The 26505-nt window shown below is 45.8% G+C and overlaps 1 protein-coding gene across 3 annotated transcripts in view; it reads left to right on the top strand.

The window, feature by feature from the left end:
- Nucleotides 1-26505, top strand: part of CDK5RAP3 (CDK5 regulatory subunit associated protein 3) — a 189169-nt gene that overhangs the window by 102113 nt on the left and 60551 nt on the right. For all 3 annotated transcript variants that reach the window (XM_069634634.1, XM_069634636.1, XM_069634635.1), the window contains exons 8-11: nucleotides 10686-10830; nucleotides 11166-11294; nucleotides 12710-12794; nucleotides 16434-16522. In XM_069634634.1, coding sequence (XP_069490735.1) covers nucleotides 10686-10830; nucleotides 11166-11294; nucleotides 12710-12794; nucleotides 16434-16522 — 448 coding nt within the window. The remainder of the gene's footprint in view (nucleotides 1-10685; nucleotides 10831-11165; nucleotides 11295-12709; nucleotides 12795-16433; nucleotides 16523-26505) is intronic.

Genomic DNA, 26505 nt, shown 5'->3' with positions numbered 1-26505 from the left:
TGTATGCAGTTTTGCCTATTTCATTCAGTTCAGCATTCAATAAATTCCGATTTACTTATTTTGTTCCGTTCAATATTCAATAAATACAGCTTTACTTGTTTCATTTAATTCTGTTTTCAATAAATGCAGTTTTGCTTATTTCATTCACCTTACCAGGACCCGGTAGCTCCTCTTGACGGCCTCTCCCCAAGTGGGAAAGCCTGTTCGCTTTGTTCAGCACACTCCGGCCTCCGTGCTCAGCTCTGACTCTGTTCCACGGCAGCGCCTGCTGCCAGCCTTCCCTTATGAGGGTTCCCTGTCCTGCACAGTCCCACTGGCAGGACTCCCGGGATCTTTGTCGGTGTCTTGGCTTCTCGCTCTCCAGCATAGTCCTGGGCATTCAAATGATCTCTGCCCAAGTTCCTCAGATCTGGCCTCCTTCTGCGGCTGCTTCCTCTTACCCTGCTGCTGCATTCCACATTTTATACACCTGTGGTCCTTCAATGGGCTGAAGGTGTATTCTTTCAATCAATGCTGCCTGACTCTGATTGAAAGGACACGCCTGACCTTCATGCATCTTCTTTGTCCCAGTACCAAAGTGGTGAGAGTAAGTGTTGTTCATTACTCTGTTGCTTCTTCCTCATCTCAGTATTAGAGTGGGGAAAGTATGCAAGGTTAGTTACTTTCAGTTGTTTCTTTCTCGTCTCAGTACTGTCAAGTACCCCAAGAGGGGACTAAAGAACAACTGCTCTACAATGACCCCTAAAGTTCAGGGGAGGGTTAGTTTGGTTGTCACTAGACTAAAGGGAGTACTGTGTTTTGTCCCAAGGTACCTCATACCCAATCCTTATCCTCCTCGTTCCAACACGTCTTGGGGAAATATCTCCTGGCCTTTAACCACTTCTGTGATAGGGGTTCTCTCCTGAAAGGAGGGTGTGGAATACTGCTTCTTACCTAAGGGCATCCCACTTCCAATCCCCATGGACCCTCCTTCCAGGGGGTCATCCCTCACTTGTCCACCCCTAGGGACAGGATCCAAAAGCGATGGCCTTTCCTGGACCACCTCTATAGCGGATCCAAGGGGAGTAGGAGTGAGAATGCCCTCAGGTTTCTCACACTCTGTTCTTTGCCTTTGTTCTTTGCAAACACTCTTAATAGGTGTTTGGAATCCGTAAACTTCCAGGAATAGTAAGCCAGTGGGTGCTCAAAATTGTCTTCCTGGATTTGCTATACAACGGCACCTATAGCCATATTGGAGGCATCTGCTTCAGCAATGAACGGCTTGCAAGGATCTGGTTGTCTAAGAATGGGGGCTCTAGTGAAGAGACTTCTAATTAGGCAAAGACTGTTTGATTAGTGTTGGTTTCAAGAGGTCTGTTACAGGTCTGTTAAAGGTAGGATAAGATGAAAGAAATGAGTAATACATTTTTTGTAAATATTTGCGATACCAATTAAAAGCCTGTAATTGTTTCAGAGTTTTGGGTTTAGACGAGCGCAGTATGCCGTCAACCATCCTTTGGTCCATGGATATACCATGAGCTGATAATCGGAAACCCAGGTACAGGATCGAAGGTATATCAAATTCACACTTTTCCGGTTTGACTAGTAAATGGTTGGCCTATAGCTTTCGAAGGACCTCCTTCACATCAATGGATTCTGAGAAAATACCAGGAAATCGTCTAGGTATACAATAGTATTATGGTCCAGGCGATCAGCGAAAAGATGGTCCATACATTGCTGGAACACCGCAGGGGATAGCTTTGCTCCAAAATGACAGCAAACAAAACCAACATAGAGCAGGTAAATACTTGTAATTATTTCACAGAGGACTTAGGCTTTAGCAGTCCATCCCTATCTAGTTATAATAGTCTCGGAGTCAGATTGGAGGGCAAAAGGAACAAGGCACAAGCTGTAGAAAGTTCAAAGGTTCCAGAGGAAGTCTTCAGTAGCAAGTAAGTACACCCTCTGTTGGGGAAAAAGGGTCAGGGACTTCGGAGACGGCTCTCTGTGGGCACGCCGGCGTTAGGCCTGGGTGAACGTGTATGGGTGAACTCCCAAACAAACAAATCAGCCATCCAGCAACACAAGAGCAGCAAAACCACTCTAAGGAAGTTCTACCACGAGTCTCACAGTACCTTAGAAGTGAAGAAGCGGATGCTGCATGATGCCCTCACGATGCAGCAGCAAACCCGGTCACCAGATTCCTGGTCAGATAGACAAAGGAAGGGACAATGGAGTGGATCTCGCAGCAGCAGTCGAGTGAAGAGGCTTCCAGAAAAGGGTTCTTCAGGATTCTGGGATTTTAGTGCCTTTTGGGAAGAACCAGTGAAGAACGATTACCGCCCGATCGATTCATCTCGCTTTCTCGGTCCAGCACTCTGGTGAGAGGACTTCAAGGAGTAAAATCTTGCCTCTGGAGGTCCGGAAGGAGTCCACCAAAGTTTTGAGATGATTCAATCTTTGAAAAACAAATCATTGCACCGTGACCACAAGTCCCAGGGTATTGGAGGTTTGCAGCCCGTGAAGGTCGTAGCTCGTCGTGGGATGGCTCGGAATGCAGGTCGTCTTCAGACTGATTGGACCCACGAGTCTATGGAAGAGAGTCATCCTTTTCATGGATCTCCTGACGCTTGGAAGAATGGGTCGAACAGTAGCGATTACTCTGAAGGTATCTCTGGTCATCTCGAAGTGGCTGTGAATATCTCTCTTCTTCTTCCCCTTCAATTCTTCTGTTCAGGGGTCAGCTTGTCTTCAGCCTCAGTATTCATGCCTCTTATGCAGGAACCCAGCCAATCAGCTGTCATGTACCTTTCAAACTCAAGCCAGCGTCTCAATGGGAACTGGTTCCAGGTAGGCACAGCAGAAGACAAAGAACAGCAGAGTTTCAGAGTACTCCCCATTTCATGTTCTCACAGATACACTGGAGCCTTGGCTGGCTTGACAAAAGGAACCCGCAGAAGACAAAGTCAAACCAGGACCTCTTCCCCCCACCCTGCACAACAGAAGAAGCCCAAGAAAGGACAAGCCATCTTGAATTGTCAAAAAGAGAACCCAGTCACTATTTTGGGTCAATGGTGACCCTTCTTTGCACTACCGTGGATGTAAGCACAGCCTGGAAGTAAAAATTGCACACAAATCGGTAGGATAAGACCACTGCCACCAGTCATTCAGACTAGCTTGTAAATGTAACCCAAAAAGTTACAGAAGCGGCGAGATAGGAGATATTGTGTAGCCCATAAGCACTCTACCACATAAATTGTGGTGTGCTGATCTCACAATAGAAAAAGATAGGAAGGGTACAAATATCCCCCTTTAACAGAAAATAAAAAGGGAAGCCCAAGGGGCTCCCAGCAACACTGCAGTCCTGTGTGCTACAAAAGTCAAAAGCCAGATGCCCTAACACTTGGAGGATAGTAGAACAAGAAAAATGTATACAAAGAAATATAAAAGTATCCCAGAGATCGGGTAAATGAATGAGTGTGGAAAAAGGTTCCTACTCACTCAGGGGACCAGGCCAAAAATCCAATAGTCCAGCAAAAGTGCAGGGTGACTCACACGTGGAGGAGATTGTGCATAAAAATTAACATCTACCCTAACAGTTACCACCCACAAAAAGTACTTGCATACCTGTAATGGAAAGGAGTCAACCAAGATGACAATTGGACATGGATGGAACATGGAGGACAGTGAAATGCCATGTGCTCCATACTACATTCTGCAGTTGACAAGGTGTTTGTGTGTGTGAAGAACCGATGCAGTCTACCATGTACATGCTTAGCAAACAAACCTGCCTTGTACAGGCATGATTGAAACGAGTGCCAAGTTTTGGTACAGCACAATTTAGCAATGAACACAGAGCGGGGTGAGGGGCATAACTGGTCTGGTAATGTCCTGGGGTGTTAACGATAGCCCGTGGTTATTACCAGACCAGTGATGCACCCCATGCTAGAAGTTTATTGCTATTAGTACCCCTGCACGTTGTACCGGGATGCTAATAGTGTTTTTATCTCGAATTGAGAAACAACATGTTTGCCGTTTCTCCGCTCAAGTTAAAAACTTCAAATCAAGTTGGCTTTCATGGATCAGGGAGAAGGGAACTACATGTAGTCCCTTCTCCCTTTCCATGGCAGCCATTGCCAGACTGAGGAGGCACCGGGAACATTGTTCCCTGCGCCTACGAGGGACGTTGAAGTGCAATGTAAGTCAGATGGGGTGGTTGGAAAGGTGGGTAAGGGGCAGGGGATACGGGGGAGAGCACACTCATCTTCATCCCGGCGAGGGAAGATGGTGGCCTTCCGCTCTGAGGAGACTCGGAGCGGGGTTGTTTACCAGTATGGTAAATACCCCGTTCTGAGCCTCCTCATTGACTGGGAGGCTGCCACACACCCCTCATTCTTTATACACATATTCTCATTTATCAGGTCTATCTGTATTCCATTTCAAAATGATACAACCCTACTTTTTGGCCCTGTACTAAACTGATTGTTAGGATTTATATTGTTCTGTTGGACACGGTTTATGTTAATGTTAAAGGTATCTGTACCGTGCAATGTCACCAACAGAATTGGTCCCCAGGAGCTTAGGCAGATATGTAAACAAGAAGGCGGGAAAGGGTTAGTCGTGTGAAGAGGGAATAGGAAAGTGAGAAAGTGGTGTGCTGTTGACAGCCTCAGTTCGGTTTTCCCCGTGCGCTGTGCTTTGGTGTGAATATCGGACTAATGCGAAACCTTCTGTGCTGCTTGTGCGGTGTATGTGTTTGTTTGTTGTTGTGCTGTGCGTAAGTGCGTGCGGCTTGCTGAGCGAGAAGATGGTTGTGTGGATCTTCGTGCAAGTTAGGTATGCAGAGATTTGAGCATAAGATTAGTGGGTTATATATCTCTTAGTCCTTATTATTCTTGTTCTATGTATCCAGTTGTCCTATAGGCAGGCATAGTTATATGTTTTCCTTTCCTTTCCTGTCCATCTAATTGTTGTGTGATGCTGTGGCATGTTCCCAGCTGTGTTGTTTTGAACTTAGGTTAATAGGTAGGGGTGTGTCTTGTCCCCCACTCTGGAATTGGTGCTGTAAATTAGCAATCACCCACTCCCTTGCTATATATTTTCTGTGTGTAGTTTGTAGGCCAAGGTGTTATTGATATATCATCCTTGCCCTTCCATCCCGATCTATCGGTGATCTTTCTTTGGTATCGTTCTACCATATCTATCCCTCAGTTGGTAAGTTGAAATGCCTTAGATTGTTCATCCTTGACTTCTGTTTATGGGCGGTAGCTTAGGGGGATTGGGAGGATCGATTTCTTCTCTCAGCATTGTTTCAGATGTGTATATGCCCCCATAGGCGTTCTTCTAGTTATGGGGTGAAGAGTCAGGATTTGAGGAGTTTCCTGAATAGGAGGTGATGATTTCTTGTGTTACGTATGTTCTTTGGTAGCTCGTTCCAGGTTTTTGGGGCGAGGAGAGAGAAAGAAGAACCTCCGAATTTTCTTTTGTTGTAGGGTTTTGGTTCCAAACGGGAGGTCGCTGCTCGATTTGAGCGTCCTTGTTGGGTGATGTAGGGTTAATGTGTCTCTTAGGAACACCACGCCTTGGTCATGGATTGTTCTGTGCGCTTATGCACATTGATTTGAACTTGATTCGCTGTTTTATTGGTAACCAGTGCAGTGTTTTCAGCGCTGGTGTGCTGTGTTCTCTTTGGGGTAGTTTGAGGAGCAGTCTGGCTGCCGCATTTTGTTTGTGTTATAGTTTTTTTAGAAGTCGTTCAGGCATGCCCAGATATAGGCTATTGGCGTAGTCTACGCTGGACATGACAAGAGCAATGACGGTGAGTGTTTTGTTGGCGAATGACAGGAATGGTAGGATCCTTTTTACTGCTTGCAGGAGAAAGAAGCATTTCTTGATTAGAGCGTTTACTTGTGGCTCTAGAGTAAGTTTGTTGTCCATCAGGACTCCAAGGTTTTTTACAATCCATTGGCCAGGGGATGTAGTGGTTGTCTCCTCCGTTTTTGTTGTGATGATCATTATTTCTGTTTTGCCTGGGTTGAGTTTGAGGTAGTTCGAGTTCATCAAGTTGTATATTTCACAAAGGCAGTTCTCTAATGTTGTGTTGACCTCTTGAATGTCTTGTATTTTGTAGGCTATTTGTGTATAATCAGTGTAGTTGTAACAGGTGAGGCCGGATCTTTTGATGATCTTGATTAGTTGAGACAGGTAGATGTTAAATAATAACGGGGAGAAGGATGATCCTTGTGGTACTCCGCATGATGATTCTCTTGGGTTGGATTTGAAAGGTTTGATCCATATGGTCTCTGATCTTTTTGTTAGGAAGGATTTAATCCATAGTAAGGCGTGGTTAGTGATTCTGATTTCTTCCAATCTCGTGATGAGGATGTCGTGGTTAACTGCGTCGAATGATGCAGAGAAGTCTATAAGTATCAAAGCGGTACTTTTGTCTGAATCTGCGTTTGCCTTTAGGTCATCCCATATTAAGAGAAATGCTGATTCCGTTCCTCTCATTGGTCTAAAGCCTACTTGTGCCTGGTCTAGCAGGCAGTGCTCTTCTATGAATTCTTGGGTTGTTCTGTTTATGTATGTTTTTGAGCAGTTTAGCTGGGTACGGGATGTAGGAGATGGCTCTGTAATTGGAGAATTCCTCTACGTTTCCTGCTGTATCTTTGAGGAGGGACCTGATGTTTGCTGATTTGAAGGATTGTGGCACTTTTCCTGTTGAGATTGAGACGTTGAAGACGTTCCTGTGGTATTCCATGGGTGTTCCTTGTGAGAGGATTGATTTGTATATGTCCGGGAGGCAGCGATCCGCGGAGGACCCTGTTTTGTTGCTTTGATTTACCAGTTTGATTAATCTCTCCACTGATAATATGGGAAGAGCTTTGGAGTTTGTTCAGGCGTTCCTCGTAGGGGAGGGTGGGTTCCATATTCTGCTTGCATGGTCTGTTTTGTATGGTCTGTTGGATGGTAATGATTTAGTTTTTGAAATGGTCTGCTAGATCATAGCATAGTTTCTTTGATGGTATTGGCGTGTTGTTGCAGCCGAGTGGATTGTTTATTTCATTTATGATTTTAAAGAGTTCTTTTTGGGTGTTTGGTGCTTGAAGATTTGGTTGTCATAATATTTCCTTTTTGCTTTTTGTATTTCCTTTTTGTATGAGCAGGTATGTTGTTGAAATCTTTTTTTCACAGTCGTTTTTCATCCTCCATTCTAGTTCCAGTTTTCTTTTTTTTCTTTTATGGCGCTGAGTAGTGAGGTGAACCATTTTGCTTTTGCTCTTTTGCATGAAGGGGTAAAAGGTTGTACTTTGGTGATCTCGTCAATTGTTGTTGCGATTCAGTTGTGGAGTAGATCTATTTTCTTGCCCAGGTCAGCTTCGTCCAGAGTTGTTGCTTGTGGTTTGCTAAGTTCCAGTAGTTCTGTTAGGTTGAAGTTTTTGATGCTTCTCCAATTTCTTTTCATGATGATCGATCACTTGTCCTGTTGCTTGGTTATTGGAGTGGCCAGTGTGATTATGAAGGGAATGATGAGGTGTCACTCCAGAGGATTTGAATTGGTGGCGCCGTGGTAATGAGTTTTTTTGTTGGCGAAGATTGCCTTTAGTGTATGTCCTGCCATGTAGGTTGCTCTTTTGACTAGTTGATGTAGATTCATTGTTGCCTGTTTGACTGGCTACAGATTTTTGTGTGGTTGTGATTTCTTCATCAAACCAGATGTTGAAGTCTCCGAGGATCACAGGTGATTGTGGTTGAAGGCTAGGTTGGTGATTGCTACTGCGAAGGCTTCTACGCAGGTTGAATCGTAAGTTAGCGGTCTGTATATCAGTATGAATTTCAGGTTCGTTCTGGAGTTTGCTGTTAGGCGGAGGATTAGAGATTCATATTTATCGATGTTTAATGGGTCTTCCAGTTTAATTGCCAGGTGTTCCTTGTGGATGATTGCCAGTCCACTACCTCTTTTGGTTTTCCTGTTTGCTTGGACGCACTTGAAGTTATCAGGCTGGCAATTGTTGAGAGTGATCTTGTAATTGTCATCTAGCCATGTTTCAGTTACCAATAGGATGTTGATAATCCGTCACATAAGAGGTTGTAGATTTCGGTGGCATGTTTGGACATTGACCTTGCGTTGATTAGATTGCAATAGATCTTTTTGGTGGGGTTTTGTTTTTGTTGTTCCTTGATTTGATTTGTGGATGGCTGCTTCTTCATTGAATCTGTCTGTTAGATTGATAGTTGGATTGTTGAATTCTAGTGCTTTATCGTCACGTGTGTTTGATGTGGATGTCGATAGTGCCCTTCTGTTCTTGTGATATATGGAGTAAGGGGGTTCGTATCATCCCAATCTCTTCTTGGATACTCTCGTCTTTTTTTCGGTTGTTTGCAGGGATTCTTTTTGCTTGTCTTGAGATGTCAGTGCGGTTGAGGTATCGAGGCTCTGTGGTTGTTGCGAGGTACGGTGTAAGGTATAAGAATTTTTCTCTTGCGATGTTTGTTCTGTTGATTGTAGTACTTGGCGGGGTATTTTCTGTATTCAAGGCTGCTTCTACTGGAGGCAATTGAGTTTTTGTGTCCGTATTAGTTGTTCCATGTTCCTGCTCTCTTTGTTGGCGTCCATTTCTCCGTTGGGGCATTTTGGGTCCTCGTGGTAGGAGTTGGTCTGGGTGTAGATTTTAAATGACAATTGTCTGCCTGTCGTGTCTTGTGCTAGGACAGTACTGAGGTTTTCCTCTTACCTTGCGATGCATGGGTGCTCTCCGCGTGTGTCTGTCCGTTCAGTCGGTTGGGTTAGGGTGTTCCTCTTTTTATGAGAGAACTGTCCAAGGGAGTAAGATCCTGAAAAGTATTTTTAAGTATATTTACCTTGTTACATAAATTGCTTTTTTAACGAATGCTTACTTAAAAATTGATGTGATCTAAATAAATAATTATTTATAACTGAAACTTTGAGTGTAAGTGTTACTTGGTCACCTGTTTTTACGAATGTCATTGCTACAGCTCTACAGCTCACATTTACCCCTTTTGAGAAAGGCCTCGCTGCACAATCGCACTACCAACTTGTGTAGTACAGACCTATACCAAAAGGTGGGTTACCTAATACCAAGCAGATAAGTGCTGTGTAATCTCACACAGTGTTACTACACCATTTCTTACCTACCATAGATTTTATGACAGAGGGCAGAACTTTTAATTTTCTAAATCACTGACACATCTTGTGCTTCAAAGGCATACGTGTGGCTGTCAAAGTATTTATCTGTTAATTCTGTTTTCTGAAATAGGACAATGTGTAGAGTAATCATTCTGAATTCTTGTGTTCTAACATACTTGTTTAGTGGTCATGAGTCTAGAGGTAATGTCTGTAGTTTGACCCTCCCGCAGGAGTTTGCACTCTGCCTCTACAGTGTCCCTCTGTGCTGGGGTTCCTCTTTAGAACTATCGGGTGCTCGAGGGGAGCATTGGAGTTGGCTAGCATGCCCCCTTGTTGCAATATAGTGCCCACCCTCTCGATGAGAATAAGCAATTACTTGGAATTGCGATTACAGCTGTGCTCCCTCCAGATAGCCACTGTCTCTATTTTCCCTTCTGATATGTCTGGGACTGGTCGAAGGAGAGATTCTTGAGATGGCTGTCCTTAATTCATACCAGGTTCAGCTGGGCTGGGGCTCTGCAAAGTTGCTCTCTCTCTTGGAACTTTCACAGTGATTGGTTTCATGCCAGGGCTACTGTTATTCAGCTCTGGCGGGCTCCTTCTGTGCTTGGTATCTACTCTGCTAATCTGCTTGTTGTTGCTGCTGCTTTTGCTGCTCTTTATCTTATGCTATCCCTGTTCTCTCCTCACTTTATCAGTAGGAGTAACGTCTGGTTGCCTCCTGTTTGACACTGCGCCATCCCCCACAAGGGTCAGGGATTTTCTTGCTGTTAGAACATATGAACTCGCACGCTGCTCCAACATGTAGCGCAATTGTGTTTGTTCAATCATCTCTATTCTTTGATCTGGCAACAACCTGGTCGATGGTGCATGTTTTCAAACTGTCTTGCTCCATGGTTTTTCGCCTCAGGCCATCTGGCTTTCTGTGTTTGGTGTTCTCACACGCTTTGCCAACTGCTTGCCCTGTCGCCGCCCTTTCTGGGCCCTGCTATGTTCCCAAACGTTGCTGTGATGAGGGAAAGTGTGCATGGTCTGTCTTTCCCACTGCATTTCCTTTGATCTTCCATTTGACGTTCCTGCAGCTTTTGTCTGTGGTCTTGTTTGTATCTCTTTCAAGGACATTGTATGCAGTTATTTTCGCAACCACACTGTTGTCCTTTGTACTCTTGCCGCATTTTTTCGTGTTTTCCCAGAGTGACTTACTAGCTACTGGTTTGGTCTTTGTTTACCTTTGCCAAGGTTCACAGGATTAGGTTGTGCAATACAAAAAATATTAAATAGCACAGTGTCTTGGGTCGTGTGTGTTTTTGTGTGTGCGTGTTCTTGCATGGGTGAGTTTCTGGTTGTATGGGGTTTGTGCAGTCGCTGATTGTGTGTTCATCTTATGGGGCGATTCACCCCGATTGTTACTGTTGTTCAGGGCAACTACTGCCTTTTCTCCTGTGTGTTTGTGTTGTAATGCATCTGAATTTGAGGGCTGCGCAAGAGTCCCAATCATGTCTTTGCACTGTATTTTCTCTCTTAAACTCCTGGCACACCTGTCCTCCTTTTCCCCCAGCCCCTCAGAGGAAGTGGTTCCAATGCTGAGACATGTCCAGGAACACGGAGACACCACAGTGTATGAATGGAGAACCGGAATGCCACCTATTGCCATCCAACACTCCAATGAAGCTGTGGTCCCAGAGCAGGCTGGAGAGGAAGCGGTAAACCTATCATCTGACTGTTGTTTGGGGGATTGAGGGTGGTTTTGAGGGCAAATGCTACTTGGATCGGTTTCCCACAAGCCAGTGATTTTGAAAGGCCAGAAGCCTGGGTCAAAATCTGAAGCATGTTGAGCATTTGCACCTCTCCGCTTGCTGTCGTGGCACTATCAATGCTGGCATGACCTGGCAATATCACTGTTATCCAATATGTTAAGAAAACGTAGAGGAACACAGAACAAATCGCAACAGCCATATATGAAAACCATTTAAAGCCTCTTCACCCAGCTGTGTGAGACTTCATGGACCACTTACGTCTCTGCTCGTTCCTTCCACAGATCGACTGGGGTGATTTTGGCACAGAGCCGGTGTCTCCTCCAAAAGGAATTGATTACGGTATCACTATCAATGATGAAGGAGAAAATAGTGGTGTGGACTGGGGTATCTGCTTGGAACCTGATCCAGCGGTGAGTGTGTGGACGCTGCTAATCATATGGATAAATGTGGCTCCCCTAATTCCACATAGGTAGCTATGGCTTCAACAGAGATGGGTGCATGGGTGCCTCCCCACACAAGGGTGGGGGATTGTGGTACTACCCACACGTGGTAGGTACGAAAAGAGTACATTAATTCACCAAGACCCTGCTAAGACGAATTAACCAGTCAGCGGATCAGTGTGACTTGTCAACCTGGGGCCTGATTTCCACTTTGATGAGATCCACAAGGTGTAAAAGCACTTCGAAGCAGATGGAAGGCAACATGTACCACTTTACAAATCTAATTAATAAAAGTTCGTTTTATATGGCAGATAGCCCATCAAAAAGCCTTTGTGCCCAAAGGCAAAGTGTGCCTTAACTAAACAAAGCACCGTTTGTCAAAGCACAAGGTACATTAAAATGCATACATTCTGTACTTGCTAAAGTGCATTTCCCCTTTCTGTCAGGACTGGGGACTAATACTTCCACTTATGTCTCTGCTCCCTCCAGTCCCCCTCGTGCCCAGCTGCACCTCTGAGCAAACTTGGAATCTCCTTAACCAATACGCTTTTCATGAAAAAAGCAGGTATCCCAAAAACTACTTATTCCCTTAGGTACACACTCAGGGGTTATACTCATGGTGCTTTTTAACACATGGAGGTGGCTGCAGCACAGGGTGGGAGATCAGGGAAGGGTTGGTACACGTAGATGATCTCGATATAAAAGACCGAAACAAGAAAATACAAATCAGTAACAGGCCCAGGTATAATCTGTTTGTGAGAGACATGCAGGACATGGCTGATTGGCTGTGGCCTTCCATTGTGTTCTTTTGGTCTACCTTCTGATCCCACTATGAGTTTCTGGACCAGTGATTGATCTGTACTGGACACCCCTCTGATCCTTCTGTGCTTGTGAAAGGTGCTGAATTGAGACCAACAAAAGCTCTCTCATGTAGTACAGTGCCCCCCACCACCGCCTAGCTCCTGTCCCAGACCACTGGTTAATTGCACAGTCCTCTGTACATCTCACTGGTTCTAATAACCTTGAATGCAGTGTCTCTGCTCGCAAGAAGATACCTCTGAAAGGAAGCTACAGTTGGGGCATAATCTTCGACATATCCCACTGTCGCCAGACATGTCAAGGCTCATTCCCCATCCCTACAGTCCTTTCAAAGGTATTGGTTTCATGGGTAAACTCCTGACTTCCTATTTGCGTCAGCTAAATATGTGCGCTCGTTCTCTGAGGTGATTTGCTGGCCTCTGTCTCTAGCTGTGCACATGGCTCTGCAAGTTACTGGCTGGTTTGGGAGCTCCAGCAAGGCACACCAGTCTTCAGAAAGGATTGCTTCCCCAGAGTCTGCCCCGGGTGTGTTCATTCTCTCATGGTGCCAGTGTGTCTCTTTACAGGCTGCTGGTGGCGATGACATAGACTGGAACATCACAGAGGTTAGCGCTGAGGAGCTGATGACTGTGCTGGAGTCCGAAACACCAGGTGAGTGGCACCTGGCAGAGGTACAGATCCCCACTTTTCATGAGGCAGTGCAAAGAAGGGGTGCAGTCGCTGGCAATAACATGCTTAATGCACCCATTGTACATTAATGCTGTACATGCTACCCACACAGACATTGCTTTATGTGCTCTGTTGAGCCTCTTTATTGTATCATGTCCTTATCGTCTCAAAGAATGCATGCACAGTATGGTTGGGTGGTGGGGGCTGGGGTTTTACATTCTGCACAGTGGGCTGGAGCTCAGTTTTATGCTGAAGGTGGGTGGGGGACAAGATGAAGTACATTATTCCTTTTCAGCTAAAATCTCTTATTCCCACCAATACACCAGCACAGATGCATCTATTTGTTGCCTAGTTATGTTGTGTTAATTACTTAAAAAGCACTTTACACCATTGTAATGGAATATATTCTGCTAACTCAAGCAGGCCGAATGCAAGGTCTGAGTAACAATGGGTTTCAGCTCCTGTCAAGCCCGGGAAGTGGATGTCAGAGTCTTCACCGAAGACTCTAGATATTCTACACACTACAGAGCTGGATATCTTCCACAAATAACCTGTGTCCCTGCACCATCTTAGCTAATCTGATGTTCTAATTTTTATGAATGCATGAGTTATGGTGGCTAATATTGTAGCACCAAATTACCCCTTTAGAAAAAAAGGTCTTACTTGATCACCTCCTCCCTAGCGAATCACCAGCTACTGGTCCACTTCCAATATACAATCCAGCCCCTTATGATTGCTACACAATAATGTAACCTGTTGTAGAGTTAGAACAAAAGTAGGGTTCTTAAAGCCGCAGCATGCAGGATGCATATCAGTGCACCAAGGCCTTAATATTGGGAACGCAGGGTCACAGTGAGGGTTCCCTGCTGATTGCAATGCACTGAGCATGTTCTACCAATCTGTGACTTTGTGCAGACAGAGCCATTCCTGAAGCCAGTGAAAGGCTTCTCTGTGAAAGGACAGCATAGAAGACCCCTTTACAATGTCCCTGAGCTGTAGTTGCATACATATGCTCTGTTGGTGAACTCCGATGGGCTAAAACAAGTTTGTCTTTTGACTGTGGTCTTCTTTGTATCTCTTTCAAGGACATTGTATGTAGTTGTTATGGGGTGATTCACCCTGATTGTTACTGTTGTTAAGTGCACCCATGCTCTTGACCCTCTTATCTGTGGGTGTGCTACCCTGTGTAACAAACATACTCAGAAATACTAACATTTACCCCCAACCTTATTCTGTAGTGCTACTACCTACTCTCTCCCATTCCACCTACAGAATCACCAGTTCCACATTCAGTTTCTCCTCCCTCGTAGGCTGCATGGCGCACTGAGGTGGGACCTGGGAGAGAGTGACGATAAAGATTTACAAACATACCCTGGTCGTACCCGAGCCAAGATTCAATGTGCAGCTTCAACACTATATTTGCAAACTTTTTACATGCGTTACGAAGGCTGGGAAAGGGCCTTGTCACTTAATTGGTGGGTATTGCCAGGGAATGGCCTTGAACCAGGCGAGTTTTTCTGCTTGAGCAAACAGCCCAAAAACAAAGTTTTTGTTTTATTTGTTCAATAATGCATTCATATGCTTAATTGATGTAAAGATTTTACTAACAATTCTATACTAGACGAAGGTGTGTCTAACCTGTCTGCAGCCAAAATTCATCGTAAAACATTAAAAGCAGTTAAATTAAAAAAAAACATTAGATAGACGGACATACCTTCAGCCCTGCTTATTAGAGCTATTAGTCTATTTGCCCTGACCTGCAGTCTCTGTGTCCCTTTCTGGGCTTTAAAGAATGTCACAAAATGTTTATTATAGAAATTCCTCTCATGAACACTCAAAAGATTTTCTGGGGGAAGATGGGTAAGAACATTCGTTTGGCAAAGCCTAGATTTAATGTATTTTAGCCAGGGAATGTTGCAATAGCCTTCCTCCTCCATGATGTTTCACAATGTATGGCGAGTCAGGGACGCTCTGTCATTGACCCACAGCCTGAGCCAAAACTAGCACCGGGGCCAACGTCCAGTCCTCATTCGGACTCAGGCCCACCTCTGTATACACGGTGTATGAGGGAGCGGACTAGTGGTAGGCCCAGAATCCCCTTAAGGAATGTATTTTCCTTCGTTTGTAGCTCAGATACATTCACACAGCCCCAAAGGAAGGCACCATAATTGCTAGTTGCCTTTGTCCTAGCGTAATAGACTTCCAAGATCATATTCGGGGTTTGTCCTTGGCACATAGCCATGAATCGAGACAGACCTCCCAGCGATTGGCCCATCTTAATGACTTGCATCCTAATGTAGGCCTGGCCCGTAACTGATGGGGTACTGGGGATGCCAAGATAATCAAAGTCATATGGAGGATAGCTCAATGGGTAACGTGCCCGCCTTGGAAGCAAGCCGTAACGTAGCACCACAGGTTTGACCCCCGAGTCCGCGCTTGGAAACCTCTGGGAATTAAGCACGTTATAAATAACCTATCATATCATAGATACAGGACATCAGTGAGCCATCACTTACCATGGGACCCATCTTAATAGACTTCCTCCCTTTCCCACTAGCCATTACTGCTGACTTGGATGTGTTGATCTTTAAATTTAGGGCATTCATAATCCTGGTATATTCCACTATCAGTTTCTGAAGGGCATTCCGTGTGTTATCAATGAGGACAGTATCATCCCCGTATGTTAGCAGAGAGGGCCTGATTGCCCACCTTTTAGAAAATCTGCCCCAGTATTAACCAGAACTTGGTAAAGGCTGTTTAAGGGTAAAAAGAACCAGGCCAGCACACAGCCCTGGCAAACCACCAGATTGACATCGAAGAAGGACGTGCACTGACCTTGGTCACCAAATCTTACACAGGTCTGATTCCCGTTATGCACCAATCTAAGCATCTGGATCAGTTCCTCTGGGCAATTTAAGGACCTGAGCACGGCCCACAGCTTTACTCGATTGACCTTATCGAAGGCAGTGCTCATGCCCATAAAATCCAAATAAATGTTCTCTCTACGAACGAAAACGGACCTAGCCACCATCTGTAGCTACAGATTTGAAGTGTGTTATTACAGAATACCATGTATCCGATACTTAAGCAGCAGAAAGAAACTTAAAGAGAATGACAAAGGAGCTTGGGCACTTACGTTAGTACTATTTACTTATTTCTTATTCATACAGTGCATTTGGAGCCATCTGTATGCAGACATATTTATCAAACATCTGAGGTCCCCAAACATTCCCAGTCCCCTTTAAGTAGCTAAAAAGTTCATAAATAATATGCCCGTTAATAACCTGTTGATATGAAATGCCTGAAACGTTTGGATGCCCAGATGTGGACTCCAAATGATATTAATGGTATAGGTGAACAATACAGTGGTGACTGAAGTGGTGCATGCAGTGCACGTGATGTGCTGTGCACGTAATTGCAGCCACAGAGTAGTGTGCTGTTCTGAATAGGGAGTGATGTATAGACGATGTTGGAGGAGTCTGGTATTGTCTCTGGTGTTTGATAGCTACACATTCACATTCTTTATGTTCTCACCCTGCCCTTCCTTTCACTTTTCCTTTTTCTCTCTGGCCTGCTATTTGATTTCCCCATCTACATTTTCCCTGTTCATCCTTTTTGTAGCCTCAGATGGCGTGGCTCGAGGTCCTGATGCTCTGACAATCCTGCAGAACCCAGAGACACGCAGCCAGTTTGTAGATGAACTCTTGGAGGTATGTATACATCAAGCGGCGTGGTGGAAGGTACCCTGACTGATGGGCAAAGAGATCCACTTCCAGGAAAACTGTAGAAATGGATTTACGTGCAAGGTTACCGTTGCTTTTTCAATACTGGAGTCTCCACAGCTTTACCAATTAATCTAATTTCCAACCAGTAGCACCACTTCTTAGGCCAGTACTGGAACACATGCACTCTTCTGCCAATACACCTCTACCTTGATTTGCAGATGCCCCTGCTATTCCCGAATTTGGACACACAAGGCTTTTCCCACGCACTTCACCTGTCCTGCAGCTCTAGTTCTGGTGCTAACACACAGCTCTGTCGATGCACGTATGCAGCCACGTGTAAAATCTGCATGGGATTGTTGGTGTATACTCTAGATCACCATTCTACATCTGATTTCTTATATATAGATCCAGAGCTGCACACAGTTTGACTAAAGCCCTCTTCTGATCTCTTTCCTTTGAACAAAATGTAGCCAAGTTATCTTTGGCCTTTTTTTAAAAGAGAATCTTGTATTGGTTTCATTCAGAGCTAATTTACACTTTCTAAAGGGATAATCTTTTAGATGATTGATCACTCATTGCTTGCATCTTTCAACTGGGTTGAACCACTGCCCCAAGACTTCCTCACTTCCTGATGACATGCCTTTGCAGTTTGCTCATCATTCCTCTTTTCCCTTTGGTGGCCCCCCGCCACTTCTAATCCTCTCTATCCATAAGAGTTCTGATGGCTCCTTCTCCCACACTCAATCTTTGTTTGGCAGACTGAAAGCAGGGAGTCTGGGGGAGTGGCCAAATACTGTGAAATGTGCTATGGCAAAGTATCCACAACAATCTGCTCCTGGGGGACTTCACAGACTCCTATTTGGTACTGCTTAAAAGTGCCCTTGCCATACCTTTGGGGTAGGGTGGGCAGCGCTCAAAGCTTTCTCTGAGGAATCTGCATAGTATGCAAGGGAGGAGCATTCTTCTCCAGCATTGGATCTTTCATAGATTCACATGCTGTATGACTATTCCCCGTCGTCAGGCTGGGAATCCTCAGTAACATAGAGCAGTTGAATTTTAAAACTGAAAACCTCAGTCACATTAGTGCCCTAGAACAGTCATTTTTGGTTATACCGCCCACAGCCAATAGAAAAGGCTCCCTTAGCTCCACACCTGCACATTATGTGTTGGGAGTCCTCAGAAATCTGTCAGATATTTTCCATGTTTTCTACAAATTTTGATATGAGTTTGTTCACTCTGACACTCTTTGAGAATGCTCAACTCTGGCGACGTCTGGGGTTTGCTCCTGTCTGCTGGCCAGAGGTCAAGGTCGCATTAAGAGGCCTCTAGGCGTAAGAGGTTTGGCTTAGTTCCTGGGAACAAAAGAAGAAAAGCCTGCTCTACCAGCGGCGAGAGCAGCCCTGTAAGTCTATTGTGGCTATACCCGTAGCGGAAGATATATGGGAAGATGGTCTGTTGGCCATGACCAACCTGTCCTCTGCACCTCCCAAAAAAGAGAGGTTTGATCAAAAGTATAGGATACCGGACTCTGCACCAAAATGACTGAGGACACAACCTAGCCCTGACTGTGTGATATCTGCAGCATCCCTCAAACGCTCCTTCAACACTTCCTCCACTTGCTCTGTTCCCCGGGACAAGGAAGGCAAACACCTGGATGCCTTTAGAAAGCGAGTCATCACAACAGCCGCCACAACCATCAAGCCGGCTAATGCAATGGCGATTCTGTCCAGATACGACAGGGAACTCTGGTTAAAAAATGGGCCCTATTCTAGAGTTCCTACCAGACAATAAAAAGGATGATGGTTCGCTAAGTTTAGGCAGCCTCAGATAATGTGATCTCTGTCTCAGTGCTCATCGCGGACACCGGTTTCTGGCAGCTCGGGAATGGCGATGTCCTGTGTAAGCAGGGCTTGCTCAAAGCCACCAACCTTCAGCCAGATATCCAGGCAAAGGTGGTGGACAGGCCTTCTAATTGAGAGGACCTCTTTGGTAAGAAGTTGGACGAGACCTTGCAGACCATCAAGACAGGCATGGGAACGGCTCGTTCGCTAAGCACGTTACAGCAACTGCACCAGTCCTTCTGGGAAATCCTGTTTCTCCGGGACAGAAAAAGATGATCAGCCTTCCTACCACTCACCATTGTACTTGTCCCCATCATACTTGGCGTCAGACACTTACAAGAGCACGTCCTAAGCTTACAGAGGCTACCGGTGCCACCGCGTCTCCTTGCACACCAGGAGCCAGCAGCTCAAGCAGACCTGACCTGTCTGGGGTCCAATACCCCGCTTTCCCACCTCAGTGGGAGGAAGGCTGTTGTCAACTCGTTGAAATTGGGAAATCTATCACTGCAGAGGGATGGGTGTTATCCGTAATCCAGAATGGTCACAGACTGTAGTTTGTCACGCGTCAACCCACCATTCCTCTGTTGCAGTAGGTTCAATCGCTCCTCTCAAATGGAACCATCAAAAGAGTCCCAGAAAATTAGAGAGGACAAGGCGTGCACTCCAGGTACTTTCTGGTGAAAAAGAAGTCATGGATTTTGGGTCCTCAACAAATTCCTCACGGACCAAACATTCAGGATGGTTAGCCTTCAACAGGTCTTGTCCCATCTGCAGAAAGGGGATTTTCTGGCATGCCTGGATCTAGAGGGTGCGTACTTCCACATCCCAATTATCACAAACACTGCCGCTACCTGTGCTTCACATTTGCAGGTCGACATTACCAGTTCAAGGCCCTGCCCTTCGGACTCTGATCGACCCTCAGGGTCTTCACGAAATTCCTGGCCCCAGTGGTGGATCACCTTCATTGCTCAGGCACGTATGTCTACTTGTACATTGATGATTAGCTTGTGCGGGCGGAATCATGCTTCAAGGGGACCAGCAAACTACAAAGGCTAGCCAATGCCTACTGTCGCTGGGATTCTGTCAAGTTTCACAAATCCTGTCTGACCCCCTCTCAGCAAGCTCACTATTTGGGCGCCCAACTGGACACGCAATCTTGCGTGGCATCTCATTCGAAAGACTGGTTTGATCCCTCCTTGCCAAATTCTACTGCTCTTCCGGCTGTCAATGGACTCAATCTGTCTCCTGAAGTCCCTGCTATCGTGACTGCTTCCATGGGGGAGGCCCCTTCCCATTGGCCAGGGAGGTGAGACCACTACAGGAGTCCCCCTGGGGATGGTACTCAGCAGGTGGAAATCATGGGAGGTGAAGCCCTCCATGTGACCATTGATGATCGCCTTGATAGAACGCAGTAGTCACCCCTCCCATTTTGGGCCCCTCCTTCCATTCCCCCCACTCAGATCCCTGTGGTCCCCAACACCTCTGTGTCTCTGTAGGATAGACGACTTCGATCATACACATACTACTGCAACGAGGAAGAGTGAGGCTTACCCAGGCGGAGTGCCTGTAGTCACTGACACGAAGAAGATCAAAATAGGAGGTAAACGGACACTGCGGAATCAACATAGGCGGTACAGTCCATTACAGACTGCAATGGCGATAAAGTAAGGACTGATTACCTTTTCAGGCCAAGTTGGGACAAGCCTGCCCTGGAGGAGTGAGGAACCAAATGCTGGTTCCGTGGCGAGAGACCCGAGAAGCAGGGAACGAGATGCTGCCAAGCAAGAACGACTGTCTCTAAAGGCTCCACAGAGGGGAAGCCTGTCCGGTGACGGGGAAAGCAGAAACCCAACCAGCGAAGCTAAAGTGAGCGGAAGACGTGCAGCTGGGTACACGAGAGAGAGAGCTCACCACTGCTGAGCTGCCGTGGACAGAACGCTAAAAAGAGAAGCAGGCTGTTGGTAAGGGGAGGTCACGAAACAAGTTAAGCCGATATACACTGTTATCCCGGGATAGAAAAGGGATAATTAATGAACTGTAAAAGCTGGAGCAAACCTTATAAAATATCCCATGTGGAACGGTACCTGGCAGGAGAGTACACCAGGTCGGTTCAGTTGGGCATTGGCTAAAGCAGGGGTAGAGAACCCACAAGACCAGCATTCCAGCGTCTGGGACCCATATGAAGATACAGGAAGGGATAACGAACAAACTGTAAAAGCTAGATGGAACAGTACCTGGCAGGAGAGTACACCAGATATGTTCAGTTGGACATTGCGTGAAATAGGGGTAGAGAACGTGCAGAAACAGCACACAAGGGTCTGAGACTCATATAAAGCCGTGGGAGTCCCATAAAAGCAAAGTCCATGGTTCAGGGACCCACATGAGACCAGAGAAGCATATAGTCAAGAGGCTGAAGCCCAAAGCAAGTTGGGGAGATCCCGAAAAAGATATAAAGGGGTCTGGGACTTGCACGAAAGCAAAAGAAACTGCAGAACAAGTCGGGGAGACCCAGGGCCAGCCTAGATGGATCTGGGACTCATGTGACAAAGAAAGAGAAGTGCAGGAAATTAAAATAAGTGGTTGAGTGTTAGGCAAGAATTGATGTAGTAACCCTGTGGGACACTACACAACCCTTGTCCTCTTGGTATTAGGTAACCCACCTATTGGTATAGGTCTGTACTACACAAGTTGGTGGTGTGACTGGGCTGCCAGACTTATCTTAAGAGGGGTAAATGTGAGCTGTAGCAATGAAATCCAGCAATACAAGTAGCCAAGTAACACTTATACTCAAGGTTTGTAGTTAAAATAATTATTTAACAATAGTTTTTAAAAAGGCATTCTTTAAAAAGGGCAATATATGCAGCAGACAAATACGCTTCAAAGTACTTGTTCAGAATTCATGCAAAGTTGGTGGATACTCTTTTGAGATGCTTCTTACACACTTACTACACCCCGAGGTGACTTCACTAACTAGGACAGTAATGGCATTTATATATCACTAGTACACTTGTAAATTCTGAGGTTTGTAGAAAGGAAAGGTTAAAGGAAGGAAAAAGGTTAAACAGGTTCTCAAAAGCACGTGAGCACTTTAAATCTTCCATTGAAGTGTAGATAAAAACCTATACCAGCAATATTAGTTTGAAACCAATGCATCCCCTATGAGGGACAGTAAGAATCAAAATAAAATGGAATAGCAGAGTCTGCAGAGTGCCAGGACAGCCAAAGTCTATGGAGCTGCGGCACTTCTTAGACAGTAAAGGTCTTGCACAAAGTTAGAGTTTGTTAAAGAAAAATCACTGTAGGGTCACAAGCTGTTACGCTATGAAAGTTAGTGCTGAGATCAACTCTAGAAAAGCAGCTACTGCAATTCTCAACTGAGAAGAGCAAGCTACAGACGTAAGTACCCCAAGTTAGAACAGTACCTTTGGTTAGAAGAAGAGGGTCCTGCTGGCTCCTGTCTGGTTGCAGCAATGCAGATCCTGTGTTCCTGGGCCGCAGGCCTGGGGACAAGAGGAAGGACGTCTGGGGACTCCTGCTGCAGCAATTCGAAGGTCTGCGGCAGCTACGGGCTCTTTTCGGATCAGCGGCACTTCATGGTTTCAGTGCTCAGTAAATAACACCACTGTAGATCTTGGACACCGGTTCGGCTTCCTTCACTCCTTGAGTCCTGCACTCTGGTGAGGTGACTCAAGCTTGGGTCGTCCTGCTTCTAGAGGGTCCTGGGGAGACTCCTGGAGCTTTTGGCCAGTTTACAGATGTTGCGCTCGACTACGGATTTCTGGACCACTGGCACTCGGTTCCTGCAGCAGCAAAGAAGTACAGCCAGTCGGGTAAGGTCTTGCAGTGGAGTTCATCTCGGGGTTAGTTGGTCCCACTAACCCAAGGGAAGAGGTTGTACCTTCCGGAGCTTCTCTTGCGATCAGTAAAAAGAGTTTCAGCACAGCAGCAGTGCTTCACCGGGCAATCCAATGGTCCAGGAGGATGCAGCAAGCTTTGTTCACAGTTTCTTCACCGGGTTCTTACCAGTGGTCGGCTCTCCTCTAGTCCCAAAACTCTTGCCTTTTAAGCGGGTTTCTCCCATTCATACACAGGCTAGCTGTCAATCAAACAGCAGCCAGCCAGCAATCAGTACTGGGTGCATTCAGGTTTCCCTAGAGACAGACAGGGGAGTTTCGGGCACCTCCCTCACTTCCTGCCCTTCCAGACACACTGGAGCCAGAGGCGGGTTTCAGTACTTAAGCCCGCCAAAGGCAAAACGAACAAAGGGTTCAATCCTGGTTTGGTGCACAGAGAAAAACCCAAGAAAGACCTCACAAACAGAAAATGATGGAAAAAGAAGACTGGGGCCATTTTGACAAAATGGTCACCCATAAAATGATCACCCATAGGTGCTATATTGCAGCTGAGGACACGGCCTGCGGTAGAAAAGCACAATGGTAGGAAAATTAAACCACTGCCACCAGCAATCTAAGGTAATGAGGGTAACATGAAATGTTTACATGAGTAAGTAGGAAAAGGGGCTACTAAGTAACCCCCCAGCACTCCACTTAAGGTGGGGTGTGCTGGACCTACAAAGAGAAAAGGTAAGTAAAGTCAATTTCACTTTACTATTCTTGGGAACTGTAGTTCACCCCAGAAAAGGTATTTTAAACCTCATAAGAAATCTAAAGGATTTCTCTGTGACGCTGCACTGAAGGTGTTATGTGTCGCCATACAAAAAGTAGATGGCTATGGAGTTTGTCAGTCTCCAAAAATAAAGGAAACCCATAATCCAAATCAGATCAAAACGCACATGAGAGAGTGAGAAAAAGGGCTCACTCACTTCAGGGTTAAAATGTAAAAGTCCTAAAGTCCAGCAAAAGAGCTGTGGGTCTCTAAGGTGGGAGGAATTAAGCACTAATATGAAAATTCTCACTAACATTGAGTACCCATTGTCAAAGGAAGAGGTACTTTCTGGAATACTAAATTCAATAGTCCAGTCTGGCAGTATAGTGCACCAGATTTGAGACTGCAAGTGTGAGTTTGGGGGGCAGCAGGCTTTCCTCCCCCACCCCTATTCTAGGAAATCATAAAATGGTCTACATTAAAGACTGGCAGGATAGTGAACCAGACTTAACACTGTGTTTTGAGAGCTGTTGAGAAGAACAAGGGAAAGAGACTCCCCCTTGAGATTTGGGAACAGTATTTAAAAGTCGCTCATCATGTCTTTTACTCAACTGAACATTTAACATTTGTATCCAGAACGAGAGGAGCCTCCCTGTGGATCAAGAAGACGACTACTTTTTCCTTAGTTACATTTTTTGTAAGGGGCGGAAATAAGTTTGGACAGAGGACAGTGGACATATTATTTTTACAAGACAGCCTGACAGAGTCATTAGTGTTTTATTGAGGCAAGGCAAGATACGTTTTCCCTTTTCTTTATTTTGATAATAAAAGTCTTTGCAAAAAGCATGCCACCACTTTCAGAATCATATTTCTCTGCCCTTACACCCCCTATCTCAGTTTCCACAAGTCCAAGGTGGTGTTGCGCACGAACCCTTTCTTTGTGCCCAAGGTACCTGCAGCGTTCCACCTCAATGAGCCAGTAGTGCTACCTGTCTTCTTTGGCTCTCCTGTTTCTCCTGCAGAACGCTCTTTGCATTCTCTGGATTTGGTGTCTGCATTGAAATATTACATCTCCTGAACAAGCGCTTTCAGCTCTTTGTGACGTTTAGTCCCTCTGGTATGGGTACTGCACTCTCCAAGTCATTAATTGAAAGGTGGATTTCCTCCTGCATTTTCCTCTGTCATTAACAGGCTGCCAGGCCTCTCCCTGGCAAACCCAGGGCTCATTCTACAGTGGCCGTTGCCTCCATGGCCGCATTTCTCTCCGGAGTTTCCCTGTTGGATATCAGCATTGCTTCAACCTGGAGATCTGTTCACACCCATACAAGGTTTTGCTGCGTTAACAGGGATTCTACGGCAGAGTTCAGGTTCAACCAGGCGGTACTATGTAGCCTTTTAGCGTACGGTTAGTGTCTCCTGTGGCAAGTGTTTTATGAGGAACTTGCTTTCGCTGTTATGGTTATGTGCTACTCCTTTGTAATCTATTCCTACTGCACGTGAACCTATGAAAGATCCAATACTGGAGAAGGAATACTTTACTTATCTGTAACTCCTGTTCTCAATCATTGGTATCTTTCATAGATTAACAAGCAATTCTACCGCATACCCCTATGGCTCATATTGCCACTTTACGTGTGCACTACCAAAATCTGGAGATGGCCTCCAGGGGTGGAGCTAAGGGAGCCTTTTTCTATTGGCTGTGGGCAGTATGCCCCAAAACGACTGTACTAGAGCACTAAAGTAACTGAAGTTTTCAGTTTTAAAATTAAACTGCTCTAAGTTACTGAGGATTCCCAGTCTGATGATGGGGAATATTCATACATCATGTGCATCTATGAAAGAGCCAATGCTGGAGAACAGGAGTTACAGGTAAGTAACCTATTCCAGTCACAGCCTGCTCAAAACCTAGATGGCTGTTCCTGTGCTGGGCCCATGTTTAGGGGAGTCTTCCCATTCAAGTTCATGAGCAAAGGCTTTGCTCCATCCAGCTAAGCAGCAGGTTGGTTTGTTCCCTTCATTGCACCTGCTGGTGCTGCATGGCTCTTCTTGTGTCTAGGGCACACAAACTCCTGAAAGGACTAGTAGTTGGAAGAATCGGCGACCTACAACTGACTAAGACGTTTTGTATCATTTCCTGGAAGCTTGTGTTTACCTGCTCACAAACCGCTGGCTCACCACTGCATCACTTGGACACTGTGACAATGTGGTCCCATCACACAAAATCACGCCGACTCTTAAAGAAAATCCATGGGTAGTTATTGAAATACAAGTGATCAGAATGGCTATTAATCTCAAAGTTCTTCGGGGGTATTGGGATTCTTGTGGAACTGGCACTAGGGTTGGACCTTTCTCTCTTTCTCTGCTCTGCCCCAGTCTTGGTTTCCACCTCCCTAGCCCAGACGCCCCTATTGGGATGTTAGTAGGACTAGCATCAGTAACCCCCATCTGTCTTTTTCTCTTTCTCACTGCAGGTGTTTTACCCGAGTCGCCAGCAATCTGACTCCCTAGGGAACTTCTACCTCTCCCTTACTTATTCCTGCTTAGTATTCTCATGGCATAATGAGTGAAGTGCCTTCATTCGCCCTGTTTCACACTCACCCCATGCATACACTTTTGCACCTGTTCCTGATCCCTTTTTAATCTTCCACTCCATTAGTCACGCTACAGTTTCTAACTATGCCTTTCCCTTCGATCTTACTTCCCTCCCCACTCCTTACCGTTCTTCATGTTTCAAGCTCGCTATTACTCTATGCCAATACATACTCCTGCACTCCCACTCACTGTCACAGTCACTCTCCCACTCTATTCTCCTCTCTCTAATCTCCCAGGGATATTGTGCCCTGCTCACACCTCTCTCAGGCCCCTGGTCGAATCCACAGGGACACCCAGGGATGGTGCCCTGCTCACCGCTCTACTACTGACTACCACTCTACTACTTATTTCCTTCACTCACCACTCCCACCACCTACTATCTTTACTCCCAACTACTGCTACTACTACCACCACACCTCAACTACCACTCCACTCTGCTACTCGTACTCCTCCTCTACTACTCCCATTCTCCCCTCTCTTACACAAACACTCCACAGAACCCCTCCTTATAATGTCACTCCTTTCGCTCTTGCCTCCACTGGTTTCTCGGACGTTCTCCACCACCTCCTGTCCTCATCCAACTAACCCATACTTGCACACTCTCACACACCTCCTTAAATACCACACTCCCTCCCAGGGTTGGATACTTACCCTGTCCAATCACTTACCTTGCTCAAGGCGGTGTGACAGGGAAGGCCATGCGAGGGCTGAAATGGGCTGATAAGCTCCACCCCTTTCCCAACTGCATTTCGAACCTGTATTGGCTCCCATAGACATGTTGCCCTCTTAGGTCTCCTTCTCCTATTCCCAAAACCCTCCCAGGTGGGTTAGGGCTTTCACTATGTCCCCCATGGAGGCCTTGATTTAAACAATATAATTTCCCCTGGTGGGCTAGTGGTGGCTCCCTGTGGGTGCAGGCTTCAGAAGATG

The sequence above is a fragment of the Ambystoma mexicanum genome, chromosome 13, assembly GCF_040938575.1.
Source record: "Ambystoma mexicanum isolate Mex_15411 chromosome 13, UKY_AmexF1_1, whole genome shotgun sequence".
Lineage (NCBI taxonomy): Eukaryota > Metazoa > Chordata > Amphibia > Caudata > Ambystomatidae > Ambystoma > Ambystoma mexicanum.
This window is presented reverse-complemented; position numbering and strand designations above follow the sequence as displayed.